Source organism: Lonchura striata, chromosome Z (genome assembly GCF_046129695.1).
Source record: "Lonchura striata isolate bLonStr1 chromosome Z, bLonStr1.mat, whole genome shotgun sequence".
Taxonomy (NCBI): Eukaryota; Metazoa; Chordata; class Aves; order Passeriformes; family Estrildidae; genus Lonchura; species Lonchura striata.
Window position 1 is genome coordinate 23,402,701 of NC_134642.1, and position 22,329 is coordinate 23,425,029.

At 36.4% G+C, this 22,329-nt stretch overlaps 1 protein-coding gene across 1 annotated transcript in view; it reads left to right on the forward strand.

Moving 5' to 3' along the window:
• Window positions 1–22,329, forward strand: part of FOCAD (focadhesin) — an 88,425-nt gene that overhangs the window by 32,410 nt on the left and 33,686 nt on the right. The window contains exons 13-22 of the mRNA XM_021535466.2: window positions 4,176–4,280; window positions 4,672–4,773; window positions 5,920–6,050; window positions 7,579–7,705; window positions 12,819–12,953; window positions 13,336–13,386; window positions 15,070–15,153; window positions 16,614–16,746; window positions 19,223–19,411; window positions 19,635–19,756. Of these exons, the coding sequence (XP_021391141.2) occupies window positions 4,176–4,280; window positions 4,672–4,773; window positions 5,920–6,050; window positions 7,579–7,705; window positions 12,819–12,953; window positions 13,336–13,386; window positions 15,070–15,153; window positions 16,614–16,746; window positions 19,223–19,411; window positions 19,635–19,756 (1,179 nt within the window). The remainder of the gene's footprint in view (window positions 1–4,175; window positions 4,281–4,671; window positions 4,774–5,919; window positions 6,051–7,578; window positions 7,706–12,818; window positions 12,954–13,335; window positions 13,387–15,069; window positions 15,154–16,613; window positions 16,747–19,222; window positions 19,412–19,634; window positions 19,757–22,329) is intronic.

Here is a 22,329-nt window from a genome sequence, read left to right on the forward strand (position 1 = left end):
TATTACAGTGCAGCAGTGCACTGAGAGATTATCACATTGCTTCTTGTGGGTTCATTGCTCTCTCTAAGGCAGAAGAATTACTGTAGAACTTGTCTCATCTTTTGCTTGCAATAACAGTACAACGAGAGAAATCATTCAAGTTCCTGCATGGAGGCTATAACTGATTACTTTAATAAATTCAGTCAGCAGTATGATATGATGGCAACTAACACTAACATACTGATGGCAGAGTTATACTTCAGAAATTGCTATGTTTGGTTCTTTGTTTTATTCAGTTCCACACAAATAAATGGTGCTTTATAAAATATGGTGGAAGTAAGTGATTGGAATGTAAGTTGAGGAAGTGAAAAACCCATCATAACAAACTTGTTAGACATTTTGAGTCTTCAGTTCCTTCCTTAGGGTACTTTCTGAAGGATGCAGTGGAAAGTGGTGTGCAGCATAGTAGTTAGAAGGCTGTTCTGAAGAAGAAGGAAATCAGAAGACAGGTATGGGAAGAAGAAAACAAAAAGTGGCTGTTAAGCCCGATCTTATTTTTAGACAGTCACATCTGTATCAACTTTAATCTGTTACTTTGGTGTGAGTGGCACTATAACACTCAGTTTACAGCCAGATATTTGTAACAGGTATATTCTGAATTATTTGAATAATGTCCAAATCAAAGTAAACATCAGCTAGAAGTTTACTGGCTGCTACTTCAGCACTTAATGTTGCAGAAGTTAAATTAATACAGGCTAAAATTAAGAAGTGTCTACTTTGGAGCCACTGTGAATTACCTGTATTCCAGCAGAGTATATAAAAATGCTGAGATGTGGTGAAGGTCATAGCATAAAAAGAATTGTGTGATGGGTTTTTTTGTTATTGGTTGTTTCGTTTTTTTAGTGATCTAGACAGTCACAGAATTCTGCTGCTAGAGAAATTCTATTACCTTGTTGTTCACAAAGGGGCACAATGGTTGCAGCTGTGGATATTGAATTGAAAAGCCACAGGTGATTCCTGTGCAAAATCTAGTTGAAGAATTGTGTTTCAAAACAAAATGGAGTCAGAAAGAGAGATTGCTTTCATGTTTATTCCAACTCTTCACAGAGCTCACTAACAGTAGCTCCTGTTTTCACACTGAATGTTGTTTTTATAAGGAGTCTATTATCTAAACTGGTGGAGCACTTAAAAACCTCACTAGGTTTAATTATTATACCATAATTGCTCTTGGAAACATTGTTCTGGTTATGCTTTATTTTTGTTTCTTTTTTTTTTTTTTTTTCCCCTTATCCTCTCCATGAAGGGAGGCTACAGAATGTTTCTCAACATGTATCTCTTCTTTCCCCACTGAACAAAAGCCTTTTTATGATGCAAGGTAATGGTTTTAGCTGAAGCATTTTGGGGTAGTGGTTCTGGACTTTCCCTATGGAAGAAAGCCCAGGAAAATTTTCTAAAGGCTGAGGAATGTAGATTAGTACATGGACTGTTAGGCTTTCTGGAGTAAAATCTCTGCACAGGCAGCAGAGACACATGAAGGACTTAATTGGTCTAATTGGATGAATTGTCTTGAAGAAATTGTTATTACACCCTATGAAACCCTTGCTGTGCTGCAAGGAGAAGAAATTAAATTATCTGACTAAGTCACTGGTGGATATAGCACAAGATCTATTACTGTTATTTGAGGATTGTAAGTCATAGAAGACATGCATTATTTATGGTCTTTCAACTGCTGGAATGAACTATTTTAGTGGTAAATGACATCTTCTGGGAAGTTCATCTGAAGATACATTATTTTAAGTTCTTTGAGGTTTGGGAGTGCATTAACACCCAAAAATGTAAAATAAGTTTTTATTAACGTAGAAAACATGTTTAAGGACATACTGAACGAAATTTGTCTTGTTCAGGTGGTGCCTGATGCTTTTTTTTGTTAGATTCATTATGCAAACTTTAGTGAGTAGCAGTAGGGAAAGAATCATGTCATAGTCCTATCTTGTGAACAGACTCTTCATGATGCTAATTTATTGATTAGGATCCTGCTAGAGTACATGAAACTTTAGAAAACCTAGCTTGAGTTTTTCTAAAAAGTGCTTATCATTTTTGAGAGAAATTTATTTTATAGTTTTATGAAGCTCCTATTTTATAGTTTACTTAACTACCTTTATGCACTTACCTGAAAAACTTGTCTATTCATTTGTCTGAATTGCCCGTAGTTTTGTCTTGTTCATTGAAGCAAGAAATGCCCGAGTACTGTATGCTTTCAGAAATCTTCCCATTTCATTGTCTTGCCTACTGGACAGCTGGGTTCATGGTTGATCTGACAAAATTCAGCCCAGGAATGGAACCTGCTCTTCTCTCTTAGCTGTTGCTTTTTGGAAAAGAATAGTTGTCCCGTAGCTCAGAAAAAAGAAGTCATGCTACCAAATGGCAGAGAATGCTTCTCAGGTGTATTTATTAAATAATATAATTTTGGTTTATGTGTTTAATTTTATTTTAAAAGGGAAAAATATTGAGAAATCTTATCATTATTTTTATGATTCAAATTAATTTTAAAACAAAAAAATATTATGTCAAAACTCTTCTTCAGATTTCTAAAGGCAGTTGTGACTTAGCTTCTGCATCCTCTGGTACCAGTGTTGACAGGCAGCATGCCTTCCATTCTGAGGCTGGTTCCTCTTGCTGTTGAGTAAGAAATGACACAGACTCACCAGAAGGCTGGTTTAATATGAAAATTCTCTCTTTTTATAGACTGTTCTGATACATATAGACCAGATTGGTCAATCAATACATTTCACCTGATTGGTTAATTAAGAAAAACACCTTTCTTGTAAATAATCTTTGAGAAAAACAGGAAAACAGAGAGTACGAAAAACACCACTTGCAGGGTATTTACAATAACAAGCTATCATAATTTCTCTACAACTCTCCAGAGTCTCACAAGGCAGCCATGAGAAAACTTACCTAGTTTTATCACTCTCTGACCAGGCTGTCACATCCACAGGATCCTGCCTATTGGGAGCTAATGAATTTGTGGAGCTGTTACGCCCTTGATGAAGATGTAGCATAAATTTAATATTGAAATTAATCCCAGTATTGTTTTGTCCATTATATGAGGTAGGTGGAGACAAGAGCAGTTTTGCTGTACTGGAACATTTTGGTGTTTTTCCAAATCTTACATTTGAAATATACTGGACAAAACAAACAGACTGTAAAGGATAAGACTTTTAAAGAAGTCTCTTAAGTGTCTTTATGGTAGCACATGCATAAGCATTTCCTGAGAATTTTGTAGATCAAACTTAGGATCTGTTTACTAAATGGTAGCGTAAAAGCAATTGTAGAACTTTTATTTAATATATGTTTACTGTAGAATAGACTTCATAACAAGGTAATAAATGTAGGCACAGGACTTGAAATGAGCTTCCCATCACAGCTGATGAAAGCTGGGCTTAAGCAGAATGACTTTAGAGGTTTGAATGCTATTACAACTAAGGATTATGAATATCTTTTTTTTAATGTCATTTGGTCTCACTGCTGATGTGTAGTCCAATGTCGCTACAACTGAGAAAAATAAGGAAGTAGTGTATTGACTAGACTGAGTTGCCTGAGAACCTGCCTCTGGCAAGAGAAAGGGGTAATAGGGGAAGAGATGGGAAGTAAGCAACTTAGGTAAGGCTATTGATCATTATAATGACGTATCTGTCATCTCTACTGCTGTCTTATATAACCTGTTTTCCCAGCACAGCATTTATCAGGGATGGATGTTCTTTAAAGAATTGACAAAATCCTCGTATCTTCTGAGCTGAGAGCCTTCCAGTTATTCTGCTGCATATGAAACTTTCTGGATCGTTTTATTAGAAAACATTTCTTCCCTATTAACATGTTAACAGCTGCATGAAAAGCTTATGTATCAGTGAATTAGTGGAGGAGCATGTGTGACCTCCCAGAGAATTTTGAAACTTAACATGGTGATGCAGGTTGCTGTGTTAGCAGCTCTCTGGAAGTTTTGTACCATATAGTAAGAATGTAATAAATTATATTGTATTATGTGACAGGTTTCTTCTCATATATGCAGGCAGGAAAAAAATGCATAAAAGATATGTTTTTCTAATATGTTGGGACAAGTCCATTGTCTTTTCTAAGGTGTCATATTGGCAAATTTGGCAAATTCCGATTTAATTCCTGCATTTGTTCTATTTTAGGTCCCAAATCTGATCCCTGTTCTGATATTTAAATTGGGAAGACCTTTGGAGCCTGCACTTTACAGGGAGATATTGTATACTTTGCCTACACTTGGTGTACATAAGGTCAGAATGAAAGGTTTTTAGTAAAATGAAAACTATCAATAAAAGGTCATGTATTTATAAAAACTATTTAGACTGAGCAATGTATATCTTGCTTAACTGATTTTTAAGCGTCTGCATTACTTTGTAATATTTTGGATGGGATATGATATTTGCTTTAAAGTTAAATGTACGTTACACTTTACTTTCTACAATGTATGATCATTATATATGTCATGAGAGGATGCTCTTGGACTTGTTATTTGCTAATGTTTTTTGGAAAATGACTTTCAGTTTATTTCTGGTATTGCAGTTGGATGGTTTTTCCTGGTTGTACTTGGTTGTAAAATAATGATTTGTAGGTTACTCTTTGTCCTTAAAACATATACAATAACAAACTTAAAATTTCTTTCAGGTTTGTGTAGCTCAGATTCTACGTGCCATACACATGCTGGGGAGCACAGCTAAGCTCAGAGCAATTGCCTCACGGCTGATGACATCATTATGGGAAAGACAGGTTAGAAACTTCTTGTAGTGTCACTATAATAAATCCATTTGAAAAACTTCATTACTTCATTACCAAGAAAGAAAAATAATTGTAGAACATTGCTGTAGTAGTATGTCGCTATCAGCACTATGAAGTAAATAGTGTTAATAGTGTCTATACTGAGCTTCTAGTAGAATATTTAGATAGTATGTCTTTAATGAAATTTTATTTTCATTTCATGACATCTCAAACTGCGATTAGAAAAAAAAATTGCTTGAAGGATAGCTTTCTGCTTTTCATTATATGCAGTAAGAACATGATCTTAGTACTGTGGTTTAACCCCAGCCAGCAACCAAGTACCACACAGCTACTCACTCACACCTCTACCACCAGTAAAGACTAGGGAGAAAAATTAGAAGGGTGAAAGGAAGAAAACTGGTGGGTTGAGATAGACAGTTTAATAGTGAAAGCAAAAGCTGTGCACACAAGCAAAACAAAACAGGGAATTAATTCACTGCTTTCCAGACAGGTGTTTAGCCATCTCCAGGAGAGAGATTACATGCAGTGGTGGGTTGAGAAGACAAATGTCATCACTCCAAATGTCTCTCCCTTCCTCTTTCTTCCCTCTATTTTTATATCCTGAGCATGATGTCATATGGTCTGGAATATCCCTCTGATCAGTTTGGGTCACTCATCCTGGCTGTGTCTCCTCTCAGCCTCTACAGCATCGCCAACTTCCTCCCCCGCATGAAAAGCAGAAAAGCCTTGGCTGTGTGTAAGCCCTGCTCAGCAATAACAAAAACATCTCTGTATTATCAACCCTGTGTTCAGAAGAAATCCAAAACACAGCTTCATGCCAGCCATTGTGAGAGAAGAGAATTAAGAGAATTAACCCTATCCCAGACAAAGAAAATTAACTCTATCCCAGAAAAGTCAGCACAAGTTATGTGCAATAATTTGCGTCTGATTTTTTAAAAGATGTAATAGGTATCTGGTCTGCAGAAGCCAGTTTGATCTCAATATAGCATTAGAGACAAATAATGAAAAAACCCAAAATATGGTATGCAATAATAAAAATCAAAGTGGTATACAGAAGTCATACAGAAGTGCTACCAATTGAAAATCCAGTAATGTTTTTAAAGGTGTGATGATAATTTGCAATGAAATCCTTTCTAGGACCGAATTTATCCAGAACTGCAGAAGTTCTTGGCAATGTCTGATATGCCTTCTGTGTCTGTTGACAAAGATGCTCAGTGGGAAAAGCTGATTGCTAAAGCTGCTTGTATAAGAGATATATGTAGGCTGAGGTAAGTGCAAGCGTTACCTATCATATATCTTTGTAAAGGAAAAGAAAAGCTGCATCATTATTTTTCTTATTCTGTTACATTAATTGTGAGTAATATTTTTCTAGTTGAGACACTGATTCAGCCATTGCTAATCTGAGCAGCTACAAAGTTTGGGGTTTTCTATTATGACTAATAGAAGACACATATAAATGCTGTTAAAATTAAATGATCTTCATCTTGGAACAAAAGATGCATCCTATGCTGGTCCAACGTAGAAACTTCAGGCATAACACTCCCAGATTAGCAAAAGGGAGACATGAAAAATAGAAATAAGGACTAATTGTCTCTCTTTTGATCTGTTTAAAGAAAGATAGAATTTATTTTCTGAAAACCATATTTTGTCACATGTATATTTTTGGGCTTAATTCAGGTATAATGCCACAAAACCCTGCTGTGCAGGTCTAACTGGATAATACACTGAACCTTTCCAGCTCTAACAATTCATGAATATCAGTACTTGATAATAATTTAGAGCTCCTTAAAGAGTATTTTTAAATGCATTAGTATTTACTGTAAGGTTTTGTAGGCACCATATCATCATCTCTGTTTGTCACCTATCTTGGGTTCTAGTTTTCACTTTCCTGTTTAAAGTTCAGCTATCTACAGCTGACAAGATTCAAATAACTTTTAAGTATCAATTAAAAAGAAGTTCCTAAAAAAATACCTTTTCCTTTACCTCTTCAACTTTTTCAATAATATTTTTCACTTTAAAAATGAAAAATCAAAGAGAAATCTCAAAGCACCTGTAGTCTTTTTGCCAGTTAAGTGGTATAGCTGGAGTTCAGGTGTATGCATATTCTTCATGCATTTAGAAATTACTTCGAAGAAAGTGTGAACAAATAGATAAGTTACAATTTACCATGCTTATAAATCACCTACCAGATAACATTTACCAGAATCTCTTACAGAGATAGTATGAGGAACTGTTGAACACCTTGCCCCCCACAACCCAATAAAACTGAATGGATAGTTAAAAGACTGGAAAGTTAAAGCACCTCATACAGTCACTGAGGGAAAGAGAAGTGGCATTGCAGCAGGGAAAAAAAAAAAAAAGGGAAAACATAGCTGTCTGATGTAAAAAGGACAGAAAACATTTGGTACCAGAATCTCCACCAATACACAGTAGGGACTACTTGCAGGAGATTGCAACAAAGAATCATAAAATAGTGCATTTGGACTTTAATTCTCTGTCCCTTCATGAATCTTTAGTGAGCACAACATTCCTAAACAAAACCTTCTACAACTTTACATTCAGTGATCTTTTATTTGGAACTTGATGCCTGCTGATTTAATTCCCCATGTCACTCAGTGCTCTGTCATATCCTCCTTGTACATTGTTTTTGTGTGTGAGTGTATATGAACTCCCAGTTCTAGACAGTTTTAGTTGTCACTTGAATAAAACTAGCACTTAATGGATTTTTGTGTATAAATTATAATTTGTGTGTATGTGTGAATATTGCCTTCTATTTTCATATGTTTTTTCCTTTAGACCATACCAGCATGGAGCAGACATGTTGGCTGCAATTTCTCAGGTATTAAATGAATGCACAAAACCTGATCAGGCTTCACCTGCTGCCATAGTATTACAGGGTCTACGGGCACTTTGTGAGGCTGAGGTAAGAATAAATTGGCTTGTCCTTGTGTTTCGAATTTTGCTCATGGTTCATGTAGTTTTTCCCAGTTGGCTCTTTTTTAAGAGTACATTGAGTTGCTGCAGAATTTCTTTTTCTTCTGACAAATTTAATTCCTCTCCTCCAACATAAGTTAATAGTTCCTGGGAAATTGTATTGTGATCTACTACCACAGCAGATCAGCCCTTCAGTGCATGAACTGAAATTTTAAATCAGCTTTGCAGTTTATTGCAAAGACATCATTCCGTGCAACTTTCCTTGAGATTTGAAAAGGAAGACTGTTTGGTACATAATTCTGATTGGCTGAAAGGCACTTAAATAATGTAATTTTTGTATTTTCTTTACTAGCCTGCCCTGCTGTGTCTCATTCATAGAGTGTACCAGATAGGGAGTGAAATCACTAGAGCTGGGAGGCTTCTCTTTTACTATAATGTGTTCACTGCTTACTGATGAAGCGGGCAAGTAAGCTTCGGGACAAGCTGCCCAGAGAGATTGTGCTGTGTTCTTCCCTGGAGATTTTCTCATTCCTTTTGGATACAACCGTGAGCAACTGGATCTGATCTCATTGTAACCATGCTTTGAGCAGGAGGCTGGGCTGGAAATATTGTGAGGTCCCTTTGAACCCAAATAGTGATGCTACAATATCTCTAATCTTGGAGACAAGGCTCTTTGTTTCCACATCCCAGATGGTGATATCCTGTTGTGACACAGGCATAGACATGCTGTGAATCTGCTGCTGACACACTGTACTATGCAGGCCATCAGAGTAATGAACTAATTATATCCTGCAGGAATATTTGATTACCCATTCTCTGCCAAACAGAAATTTTATGTTTATTCACTGCAGTGTTTACTGCAGTAATGCCAGCCATTGCCACATTATTTGAAATCACTGAGCAGTTCAAGAACAATATGGTGAATCATCCACAGATATTTGTAGTCAATATAATTAAAAATCGTCAGACAGTAGCTGCTAAGAAACAATTTATTTAGGGTAATTTTTTGTTTGCCTTTGCTCTGAAGTTTAGCTCTTCTTCAGGTCACACAGAGTCTTTGAATGCCCGCCTTGGTATTGGATCAGTGTTTTCCCAGGCTGGATTATATTTAGACTTTGTCTTGCAAAGAAGTAAGAGTTAGATACATGATAAAGTTCACATCCTACTATAATAGCCTCATTTGAGAACAGATGTATACTGTACCACTGTTGAGGACTGGAAGGCTAAGACTACTCAAAATGGAAGGAAGGAAGAAAGGAAGGAGAGATGGATAAACTTTATGGATGTTACCAGTTTTCCCTGTCCAAATTCTATTTGCCTTATTTCCCTAACTACAGTGTAATGTTCTGGGAGGCCTAATCTACCACCTAGCTATTCTGAAACTTTAACAGGGAATTCTCTTGTGGTTTGGCAAGCTGGATAATAATTTTGGTTAAGTAATTTAATCTGTCTCTTATTTATTGTTTAGACTATAGTTTGCAGTGCAAAAAGGACATAATCATAGACATTGTTTTTGTTTTGGTGTTTTCTGTCTTTGCCACTAACTTAAGGGAAATGGATGTAGCATCCAAGCTTTTCCATGTGCAGCTGCTTAGATGTAGGATTTTAGAGGGCAGCAAACTTTAAGTCAGCTTCTGAACCAGAATAATAAATTATGTTATCATATGTTTAGTGTTGACTCAGTTGATAATTGAACCCTATACATCACGTGGCTTTGTCAGGGTTGAGTTCTGAGAGTCTCAGAAATGCTCCTTTGTTAAAATAATGCGATAACAAAATGTACTATAACATTGATTTCTTTTTCTTGTTGATTCTTGTGTAAGAATAGTTATCCATTTGACTGACTGCAGTAATTGTTTTGTATAAAGACAGTGACTTCATTCAAAGTGCATCCTATATGAATAGTGTTAAGAGTATAAGCTTAGCTTAGCTTTTGCAGGACTTGAAAGAAGGGCTAGCTGTTTCTGTCCCCCTCTTTGTTTTTGGTAGGTGTAACATAAGCTCATTAGTGAATAATGCACAGTGACTTGAATATCAAAAATGGAAAAAAATCACACAGTTCTTGCCAGATTGCATTTCCTCTTTTTCGGCATGTTATTTTTTTTCCCCTCAGCGATTTCAACAGAAGCTAGTGTACTTCATTTGAAGCTATACCGGCATCTAATCTATTTTATGTATCAAGTACAATATACAAGCCAAGAAACATTTGAAAATAAAATTTCTAAGCACAGTGTTTAAATTCCCTTTCCATTGAAATGTTGTTGTTCTGTTTTTCTCCTAAGATTTCTCACCCTTTTAGGGCCATAGGTTACCTGAAGCAGAAGTGCTTTCTCTGTCCTCAGCATCTGTAAAATTTAGCTTTTATTTTTTTCCCCATCTAGCAGTCAGTTTTGTTGAGTGGCAAGCTTACTATTTTAAGATCAGTTTTGAAATTACAAGAAAAGATAAACTTAAATCAAAATGTATTGTACCGAAAGCACTGTGTGATTGTTAATGTCTCCAGATAACAATGATATGTTAATTTGAACAAACTGGCATGAAAAAACCCCACACAACAAAAAATGAAAATAGCCTTAAGAACTTTTACCAAAGCATGGCACTAGCATGTCTAGATCTTTAAACATACATTTTATGCATTTCATCTATCCTTTTTTTTTTTTCAGACAGTAATTGGCATACCAGGGTTGTAAAGTTCTCTTATCGTGCTAGTTTTCTAGAGTATTTTGCATTTTCAGAGGACAGCTTTGTGAAGCTGAACAGTGTCTATGGGATCACAGGGTTTTTCCTTGAGGATTCATGACTAGCAGATAAATTTCATCACAAGATATTTTTCACAGTTGCCCATTCCTCCAGGAAGACACCATGTCAAGCTTATTACTACTTTTATGACCTTTCTTTATTTTTACTGTGCATTTTTATGGTGTGTAAAGTCCCAGTTTCCCACTGTTCCTATCCCTGTTCATCAGTTTACGTCATTTGGTAGGAGTTTTCTGTCATGCAGGTGTTAAGTTGCAAGTCTAGAAAGTACCATTTAAAAAGGAATTGAACAGTCTTAAGCTGTTAGGATGCTGGCTATTTTTTAAGGCCTTTTTTCACCTCTTGGGTGAAGTTGGAGAATATGTGTGTTACTGTGGGAAAGAATGAAATTAAACATGCTTGGCTAGCTAATGATTTGTTAGTCTTCCTAAATTACCATATCAAATCTCTCAAATGCACAACTGTTTTTTCTCTACATATTAATACATGTTGTGTTTTCCAGACAACTAACTCATTACAAATTTAACATTTCTAGATAGTTGAGGAAGAACTTTGAGTGTTAATCAATATTTCTGTGTCTGAACACTGGAAGATTTTTTTCTTTTTCTTGCAAACAGTCTGTTTTGAAAGAATGGAGAGGTATCATTTTCCTTTGGAATGTTATCAGATGAGGTCTTTCTAGCCATCAGTGGTTGTTACCATAGAAACACATTCATGGGTTTGCTGTTCCTGAAATGGGTACAACTTGAAATACATCTTTCGTTTTTTAAACTGCACCCTGATATGTGTTTTGCACTCACTGTAGTGACTGCTTAATTTGGCAATTGCCTGCATTCAGAGATACAAAACAGGCTGTTTTTTCAGCGCAGAATAATACTAAAACTACCTTTCCCAATGCCTTTGTGGAATATCTTCATAAACATACCTTTATTTGATTTCATTACATAGATCAATTTGCATTTCTCAATTCTTTGTCTTCTGTTGCTTTGTTGTAATTTTTTATGCCTGAAAGACATTTTCATGGCATTTTCTCAGACTTTTAAGTCTTGATTTGCAGTTTTTCACTTTAGAAGGCTGAAAATTATACTTTGCCATTGCTATTTTAAAATTTTTGTCTAGACTTTGGTTTTAAGCATACATGGCTTGGGGTTTGGGGTTTTTCTTTGCGTTGTAGTTCTGTGGGGTAGGGTGAACAGAATTACAGTTTCTTGGGGTTTTTGGTTCTATTTGTTGGGGGGTTTTGTTATTTATTTGGTTGTATTTTTTCCTGTTTTGTACTGTTTTTGTTGCAGTGGAGTCTGAAATCTGAAAGACAAGTAGTAACAACAGATAAATTCTAGACAGAATTATTTTATGTATGGTGGTAAAATTCTGTAATGTTAAGTTCTTCACAGGTAGCAATATTAAGGTTTGATGAAACACTTCATGAAAATTACTTAAGATATTTTCAGGAAAATACACAGCTTGTCACCAAGAGAAAGCTTGGACAATAGAAAACATCTCACAAGGAAAAAGGAGGAAGTTTTAGTACCAGTATTGCTGTCTATTCAACATCCCTGAGAAACTTGACTACTACTTTTTATGACTTCTGTATAATTCTTCATCTAGAACTGTACCACTGACTGAACATCTTACAGACTTTTTCAGTTCCTGGAAGTGCAAAATGTTGTACTGACTGCTTGTCGAGCTGTCATGCAGATCTTTGAAGGTGAAAAGGAGCTTGGCGAGATGTGCGTTGTTTCCAGGAGGAAACTTATGTATCTTGGAAGATCAATTATGTATCCTGTTGTGCTCTAGTTACAGTGTAAATGCATTAGTATTAGGTGTTAATGTTTAGTATTTATTGTAGTTTGACAATTTCCAGCAGTTTCTGGATCCATGAACTTTTGTGGTTTGCATTTTTGTTCTGCAAATTTTTTTTTGCTTTTATTGTTTTTAAAGATTAAAGGCATTTTGTTTTGGAGGACTCCCAGCAAAAATAGATTCCTCGGTAGCTTCCTCTGCTTTCATCCTATTGTCCCAGAGACAGCTTGCTTTTTAGCTAATTTGACCAAGTTAAGTGGAACATTAATGTGGTATGAAGATACATGTACAGCTCTGTGTATTGCTTACAGTGTGTTATTTATTCCTACAGGTAGTTGCTTTCCCTGATGAAGTACTTTACAGTATTACTGTGTTACATTAGTTGATTTACAAGTGAATTTTTAACTTTTTTTTTTGCTTTTTTACTTTTTATGAGCCATATATTAATTCCTGTTCTCAAGAAGGACAAGCACTGGAAAGAAATGTTATTTAAGTGAAGTTGGGATAGCTGTTAGTAATGATGTCTCCCTCTCTGCTTGCAGGTTGTTTGCATCCGTTCTACATGGAATGCTCTGTCACCAAAGCTGAGTTGTGATACAAGACCACTCATTTTAAAAGCACTGAATGAATTGTTTTCCCTGGTTCCCTCATTAACAGTGAATACAAATGAATTTGAGGTGTGTACTTATGGACTAAAATAACTCTTTCTTTTAGTGTATTTTCATATATAACTTTTACATAAACCTGCTTAATCTAGATAAAATTGCACCCACTGCCCAATTCAGATTAGTCAGATTTGTGTTTCATACAGTTTTGGAGTTTTCACTTGCATTAGTGAGTCCTGAGAGTTAGATGGGAAATTACAGTGCAAGGTTAATCCATGGTTTCCCTCTAATATAATGTGAGGACATGTGAATATGTCTGAAGTTCAGAGCTGCACTCCTTCCACTTTCCTAGTTCCATCTATGTTGATGTGGCAGTAAGTTGTTACAGGTAACTGTCTCTATTTCAACTGCTTATTTGGTCAAAGAGAAATGCATATTTCCTTTGCTTTTGTAGAAATTCAAAGCTCAAGTTATCAGCTTCCTTTGGAACAATACACAAAATGAGGTAAGTGATATAACTGAAAACATTAATTTCTGATGTCAGTAAGAGGATATTAAGTTTTGTACTTTTCCATCAAGAAAGTGTCAGTAATCTCATTTTCTAATAGGGTTTTGTTTCTGTTGTTTTACACTGTTTCTGAAGCAATGTACTACATGTAAAGGGTGGTAACTGAAGGTTCTAACATCTGTGCCATTTCCAAGGAGAATTTACAAATGAACTCTGCGCTACTATGTCCTCACCTCGAGCGCTGGGGGGCAGTTTTGGGCATCACAATATAAGAAAGACATTAAATTGTTAGAGAGCATCCAAAGAATGGCCACAAAGATGGCAAAGGGCCTTGAGGGGAAGCTGTATGAGGAATGTCTGAGGTCACTTGGTCTGTTCAGCCTGGAGATGACTGAGGACAGACATCATTGTAGTCTGCAACTTCTTCACAAGGGGAAGAGGAGGGCCAGACACTAATCTCTACTCTCTGATGACCAGTGACAGCACCTGGGGGAATGGTCTGAAGCTGTGTCAGGGGAGGTTTAGGTGGGATATCAGGAAAAGGTTCTTCCCCCAGAGGGTGGCTGGGCACTAGAACAGCTTCCCAGGGCAATGGTCACAGCACCAGCCTGACAGAGTTCAAGAAGTGTTTGGACAATGCTCTCAGGCACAAGATATGACTCTTGGGGATGTCCTGTACAGGGCCAGGAGTTGGATGCAGTGATCCATGTGGGTGTGTTCCAACTCAGCATATTCTGTGATTCTGTGAAAGTAGTTTGAGTTCTCTGGAAAATTTCAGCCTTAACATGGGAAGCATTCTTGACAAATTCACTTGTGGAGTATTCTAATGCAGTGGGAATATTGGACCATCCTCACCATAGTGCTGGTGGAAGTACATTTTTAGTTTAAGGCTAAAACTTTTGTCAGCCTATTTCAGTTTTTCAGAATTTTTCAGTCCCATGGTTAGTCCCAGATGACAGCTAAGTACCATGTAGCCACTTGTTCACTCCCCTTCTTTGTGGTGGGATGGGGAGGAGAACTGGAAAAAGGTAAACCCCATGGACTGAGACAAGTACAGGTTCATAAGTTTCTGTGTAATAATAATAACAACAAAATAACAGTAACAATAATAATAGTAAAGAAAGGGGATGTAGCAAAAAGACAAAGAGGAATAAAACTCAATTACAAACAAGTGTTGCACAATGTAATGGCTCACCACCCACTGAAGGATGCCTAGTCCATTCCGGAGCAGTAATGGGTACTCTGTGGCCAACTTCCCTGAGTTTATATGCTATGTATATGATGTGGAATATCCTTTTGGTCAGTTCAGGTCATTTGTCTTGACCTTGCTCCCTCTGAGCATCATGTGCACCTGCACACTGGCACAGGAAGAGGAAAAGTCTTTGATTTAGAGTAAGTACTTCTTAGCAACAACTAAAACATCAATGTTATCAACATTTTTCTCATAGCTTGGATATTTCTACCTGAAGTGAAATACTCACAGTGGTTGTTATCAAGCCTAGATAATTGGTCTTGCTATTTTGCATTGTGTATATAAAAAGTTGATAGTATGCCTCAGGAAAATATTGTTGAACTCTTTTTCAGCATTCAGTGGTTACTTGATAAGTTCTTACGGAGTTTCCAGTAGCAATACCATATGCTGTGTTTGTGATTTTCTTTCTCTTCCTATTAATTTTCTAGGATGCCCTTGTAGCCATTTCAGCCTATAAATCACTCTCATCGTTTGGCTCTGAAGAACATACAATTCTTCATCTTCCTGGACAGGTAACTATGTTATATGTTTGATAGTAAGCACGTCTGACACTTCCATCTGACATGGATTATATCCTCTTGAAAAGGAAACCAGTTCTTGTGACCTCTCTGCCAGAAATTCTACTAGCTCCTGCTGGTAGTATGAGATGATATCATGTATGATTGGAATAGCTAAATCTTATAAGCAGGGAAAGGCACAAATGAAACCTAAGGCTAAGCAGTTAGGAGGTAGTTTTTCTTATTTCATTGTTAAATTAGCGACTTTTTTTTTGGGCAGCTGATTTGCATTTTATGCTCTTCTGTTAGTGCTGCCATTTGAGTCTTGGCACTAAGCAGCTCTTGTGATTGCTGTCTCTTCCATTGCAGTCACACTCATGGATAGGGCTTTTGTTCACAAGACAGGCAAGTCAGTTAAAAAAGTAGGTGCAATTTTTGCAACTAAGCTGAAAGTTTTCCCATGTTTTTGTTGTGAACTTTAACAGCATAACATTTTACTTTTTTGTCAGTAAAGGCAGTCAGAAAAGAGTTGAGTATTTACTAAAACACTTTTTAAGTGTGCAGAGGGCTGTTAAGCTCTGAATCTTCTGATTAGTGAGTCAGTAACCTAACAGAATGAAAGAGTACAAGGAGACGAGCATAAGGTCATCTGTGTGACTCTTTTTTTACATTGTATGAGAGACTAGGCAGTACTCAGTAGTCTATTGGTACTTTATGGAATAGTGAATCCTATGGCTTTATAGTAAAGGTTTTATTTACTGCTTTATTATATAATAGGCTCTATTTGTATGTTGTAACTGGTTGTTATTAAAAGGCTTGAATATGCAACTTTAAAAAACATACTTTATTTAAATCAGTGAGAAGAGTTCATCATAAACCTTACAAATGAAAAATGTGTTTTACATAGACGACCACAGGATAGAATAAGGGGAAATAATGTAAACTCTGCTGCAAGTCTAAATCTTTCATAGTAGTATATAGTTCTGTATTACTAGTGCAGTTACTTTGCAGTTGTATTGCTGGTGCAGTACTTTACAGAAAGTGAGTAAGTATGTTTTAATTGAAAGAAATGTAAATATGTTGGAGTTTTTCAAATTCCAAAAACTAAAATGTAGAAGTAGTGTCTAGCAAAAATGTTTTATTTATATTAAAGTGCCAATATAAAGCATTGTTAAGAATCAGGGTGACAGTAAAATTTTTTAAATATTAGTTCAGCTGTTAAGTGTCAAGATTAATTTTGAAAAAGATAAAAGATACGTATTTACACACCCTGTGATTTTTATCAGCCAGTGTCATCTTTTAGTCAGGTAGAAGAAAAGCTTTTATTCATTAAGCTTCAAATTTAAGAAATGGAGTGAAAATAATGAAATGGGGAACTTTTCATATTTAGTTGGTAATTTTTGCACTTGGAATCATGAATGGTAATGAGGACTTGGGATTTTTGTGCTGACATTTAATTTTTTAAAATCTTCCAGGCACGACCAGAAGTGGACTCGCTGGAAGAGATAGACATGAATGAAGATGAAGAGGATCAGGAGGCAAATCTGTTTGTTCCGGGTTCTTCATATATCAAGCTGCTGTCTCTAACACCATCTGCTGTTTTAGGAGGTATAATATAGCCAGTGTTTGAGGTCACTTTGCAGATAAGGAATCATAGTAAAGACTGTAAAGACCTGCGGCTCTTTTAGAATGGAGTGTCATATTGAAATGCAGCCTTTCTTTTTTTCATTAACAAATGATGGGAAAAACTGTAAAGTAAAAAATAAAGCTCACAACCCATTTCTAGGAAGACTATGTGACAGAGGTCCTGATGGTGGGGAAAAATCGGTTATAATTAAAAATTCTTTACACGTCCTAAAGGGAAAGCCAGTTCCTTATTATATACTTCAAGTACTCGTTGTTTCATGAAAGTGACCTCAGTAGGGAGTACTGAACAGATCTTTCTAAAGGCAACTGTGTATTTTAGCCCAGGACAGATGGAAGTAAAATGAATTTTATATTTATTGTTTTGTAAACAGAGTATTAATGGTATGAAAACAATGCTATACACAAAGTCTGCTTAATTGGTTAAGATATCAGTGCTACATTTAATGCGTAATTGTAGTGATGCATATTGATACTGAAGTATGCTTCAACAGGTGGTGTCTGACACTTGTTCTGAAACCTGTGCAGTTGAATTACCAGAAATGCTCATTATCTTACAAGATAAGATTTATCTTATCATACAAGTTACAACATTTGAGATAGTGTGCCAGGACATAGACGTTGTTATTTCATTCTTTGTAGAATACATGGGATCTTCATGTGTGATTGCAGGCTGTAAACATTGCCATGATATAGCAGATGGTGTCTTGTAACATTTTCCTACAATGGACACTTCTAAATGAATCCATTTGTCAAACTCTGAATGCATTGGCCTCTGGAGTGTGTGCAACGTAACCTAGAGTCCTATCTACTAAATCCTGGAAGCTTTGTGGAGGAGAATGACATAACTGAGTTCAATGAAAACAGAGTGATGTATCTTGACAGAAAACTCAATCTGTGTAATGAATGCTGAAATAGCCAATTTTCTAGAAAGATAGAAATTGAATTTAAAGTTAATAGGCTGGATTCAGAGTTGCAGCAACCACAGACTGGTATCAAAAGTGTTGAATCAAAACATTCACTAAGCAGTTTCTTCCTCAGAGGTGTTTTCTAACATGGTTAGTTAACACAGAGTCCAGAACACTTGAACAAAAGCTTTAGTGACTGGCTGGAGTGGTTGTTGAGAGTGAATTGTTTCACCAAAAGAGTATGAAACTGGATTAATGAGGCAATGTCCAAGACAGGCCAAAAGCCACAGAGCCCATTCTATGGGAGCTGAATCTGTGTCATCTCATTTGCTGTAATTCTAGTGGTACATGTTATGGAGATTAATAACCTGAAACTACTAGATTAATAACCTGAAACTACTTACATGAAGCATTTAAATATGGAGCTTTAGGCAGTATTTTGTCTTATACTCCTTTAAAACTGGTTTGTCACATCAGTTTTCATGTTGTTTCTACATACTAGATTCCCAGGATGTCAGAAGGGATATGAAAGCCTTATTTTTTTTTTTTATTTTGATAGTTTTTCATTTTGGGTGCCTTAGACTTTTCTCAAATCTGGTAGTCAGAGAATTAAAAACTATTAATAAAAAGAACTGTAAACTTGATATCGTTGTTGTTAGTAATATGGGTAGTATCCTTACTGCAGAGGAGATGATGATAATAAACAATTGTAAAAACACCAATAATAATAATAATATTAATGTGATTCTAGTTATCTTTGTTTACCGTCAGATTGATTTCAATCATTGAAATACTGTATTTCTGGTATTTGCTGCGCATCTAGTTGTTTCACTAAATTTATCCAGATTTTAGTTTTAGTTTGAGTTATATTTGTCAGTCTAGAGCCTTGACTTGTCCCCTGCCTGAAAAATTGCTTCTGAATGGGTTGTATTTGTGTCTTTTGGCATAACCAGTGAATGCAGTAATATGACAGTAGTGATAAGGCATCTCTATCAATGTGAATGGTTTCCAGAAGAGAAATAGCTCCCACTTTAAGCAAATTTCTTCTCTATTGTTGCAGCCATCCTAAACAAAAAAGTTTTTATAAAAAGTATAGAGCAGGTAGGTGGATAGTGTTTTCATGGCAACAAGTATCTCCTCCTCCAACATAACTGAAGGTTGAAGACAAAGTCTATATCACTGCAGAGAAAATTGCTGACTGCATTCTGTGGGCTTTATTTGAAGGATATTGGGATTACAAGCAGAGGAAAAAAAAATCTCAAGATGCAGGTGCCCTTCCTGACATGCTACAGAAACACAATTTAGACTCTGCTATTTTTTTCTTCTGTCAACCATGTGCTGTCATTGCTCTTACTTTTGTAGCAATCAAAGGCAGCAATCAACAGCTCATAGAATACTTAAGGTATTTCTTTCCAACCTTCAATATACCTGTGTCAGTTTTGAATAAAGTAGCTTTATACTGGAACTTCCTTACAATTGTCAGCCTCTCACATTCCCTTTCCTTTCATGTCATTGCATTCCACTTCATCAAGCATTTGAAGAGTTTGCGACATCACTTGTAAAACAGGAGATGACCAACATGCCACGTGCTGTGTATCATTCTGCATTAAGAGGAGGGACTGCACGCTTAGACCAGGGGAAGACAGTTGCAGGTGTTCCAAATTTCTTGCTGAAAATGTATGAGAGGAACAAGCAACCAGGCATGACACCAGGTCTTGCAGGTAAGCTGTCCCTTTCTTGAAGTAGACAAGTATGCATATTTTGGATCAAAGATTTCTGTGAATCTGAAAGTGAAACAAGTTAAGAAACTATGCCCCTTAAATATGTTTGCATATTCTTTTGAATTGTTGGCTTTATTAAGTTAACCTTACTTTGCTTTGGGTTCTCCCTAGACTCTTGAGTGTGGGCATTGACCTTTGTGTTCCCCTTCCTTCCCTCTTTCAGCTGGCATGTTGCTGTGTTTCGACCTCCCAGTCCACATGGGCAGGGATGGCAAGCCGATTAATCGATTCCTGGCCAGCAGGGGCCGCAATTTCCAGCAAATGTTGGTCGCCCTCATTCATGAGGTAAGTTGTTGCTGACTCTGCTTTTCAGAGCTATAACACCTCCTTCCTTGCTTTACTATCTCTTTTCTTTATGTGCATTGGGTGTTTGTATCAGCTAGTGATGGTATGTGTGAATGTATCATAATTAACTGAAATTGTTGTGAGGGACAGCTAGAATCATAGAATCATCGAGTTGGATCATCAGCCTACCACCATGGTCACCCACCCTCACTAACTTGAACTTAACATGTAAATACTTTTTTTCTAAATATCCACTGCTGAAATGCCTCTTCTGAAAATCCGAACAAAGAGGAGCTTTGCCTTTTTCTGCCTTGCATTCTGCTATACATATATGCCTGATACCTGTCATGTGTAACCAGTTGTAGGTGAATACCAGACCTGAGCAATGATGGGGCTCCATGTGGAAACAGTATCTACAGCTTGCTAAGACTTGGTATTTTTTTCTGTCTCTTAAACATTTCAGGTCTCTGACCAATTAGGCTTGTGCCACCAAAACTTTGCATTTACCTTTGGTGTGGTTTTAAAAAAATGGTATGAAATAAGCCCTCACATAATCATTGTGGAAAATAAAGTGCATGTAATGAAGTCTGTAAGAGCATTTTGAATTATGGTACTTTTGAATATCAAAGTTCATCTTTGAAAATTTTGGACAACAGTAAAAAAATCCAAACAGTTCATCTGGATCCAGGGAAGTAAGTGTTAATTTCCCAACTTTATGCCAATGGGAGCAGTTTTTAACACAAGTGAAAGTGTGTTAAACTCTTTAAAAGTTCATAAAATAATTCTATTAATACAGTAATTTTAGATTTATGTTGGAGCTACTTACATGTATCTGTGGGGGTGATTGGGGACCTGATTTTGTTTTGTGACTTTCACCCAGATGTGAGCCATATCTGCTGTGAAGTTCTATGATGCTACTAAAATCACGGATAGCAAACACTCAGTTATGAAATAAATATAGCACAAGTTTTGAGTGGGAAGGTTGTGCGTGCAGAGTTTGGAGAGTTTTCTGTGTACAAACTGAAAGTTTGATGGCAGAACACAGGCATATGCCATATGGATAATGCATGTGGACGACATTCTGATCCTGTGGTACATCCACATGGCTCCCTCTGGGCTTTGCTCTCAGGTCCTGCTTCAGCATGTTTGCACTGTGTTTGTACTGGTTAACTCCCTCAATCTTTCTGGGGCAAGGAAACCATTTCCCTCTCTAACAAACCTGTCTGCAGTGTAGTTTGCCTGAAGTTTCCAGTCAAATGTGTGACATGGTGAAGTTGGCTGCTTCTGGGTAATACAGTCTTCTGGCTCTGTACCCTCTCTCAAACACTTCTGTTTTGCTAGCATATGCATACAACACTTTGCATATAACATCTTAACAATTTTGGTCTTTCATGACTGAAAAGACACAAAAAATAATAATCATGTCTTATGGCCACAGACACACCAGTGTCTGTGGATCCCCCCCAGTGGAATTTAGGCCAAGGACAATAGTCAGTCTACACCAGTTGGATTGGAGAATAGAAATCCATCCCTGACTCTGTATTGTGAAGTCAGTGTCAATGGGATTATGAAGTACTTCAGATGTAAAATTCTTCTCTCAAACTAGAAAAATTTAGAAAACCCACCCTTGAACACTTATCTCAAGATATCTAACTATATATGCAAATTTAATAGATGTTTTTCATCTTGACATCTTTGCTGCTAAAGAATGAAAGCAGAAACTGGAGATAATGCCCCTCATTATCATAGGAGTGTAACTTAGTGAATGTTTTCTAACTATTTGGAAGCTCCAGTGGAGAGCACCAGGGAAAGTCCACAAGGATGCTTCATATGCGAAAAGAACAGATTCAGATTCATGAGTTAGGAATGAAGCATGAGCTTCCATAGTATCCAGAAAGAAAAGCTCTGCACTGCATTTAATGCTTCATTCAGAGAGATTTAAATTCCAGAACAGTGGTTCTAAAGAAAAACGTGTCTAATTACATTATCATAGAAGGCATGTATGAAATCCAATTATAGTGGGATGCAGATCAGTTCTGAACTTTGTTTTAAACACCTGCCTGTTGCCCTGAAGCATCAAATAAAATCCTGGTAAAAAAATATTTGTGTGTAATAGCAGTGATTATAAAATCCAGCAGCATATCCAAAATTGACTTTCTTGTATGAGCAAGCTATCTTCATAGAAACAGAACTTTAAAATGGTTTACCAGACAAAACATGGCAGTTTTGTAGTGGAAAATGTGATGAACTGGATCAAGTTAGTGAATACATAGAATGAGTGAAGACAGAAATATTTTACCTAGTCTCTCAGTAAAATATTGTTGATTATTAAAAGTTGATTAATTCAAGGTCTAAAACTAAAAATAATTCCAAATATGTTTATATTTTAAACCTAAACACATAATATCTTCAGACAATGCTAACTGCACCATCTTAGCAAAAATCCACAGTAACTATGAAATTTTGATTAAAAAAATCAGTGTTTCTGTTTTCAGTTTACACTGCACTGCTTTAAGAATCAAAGTTTTTCTAGTTTTTTCCCTTTGTATATAGAGACAGGGTGGTCAGAAAAG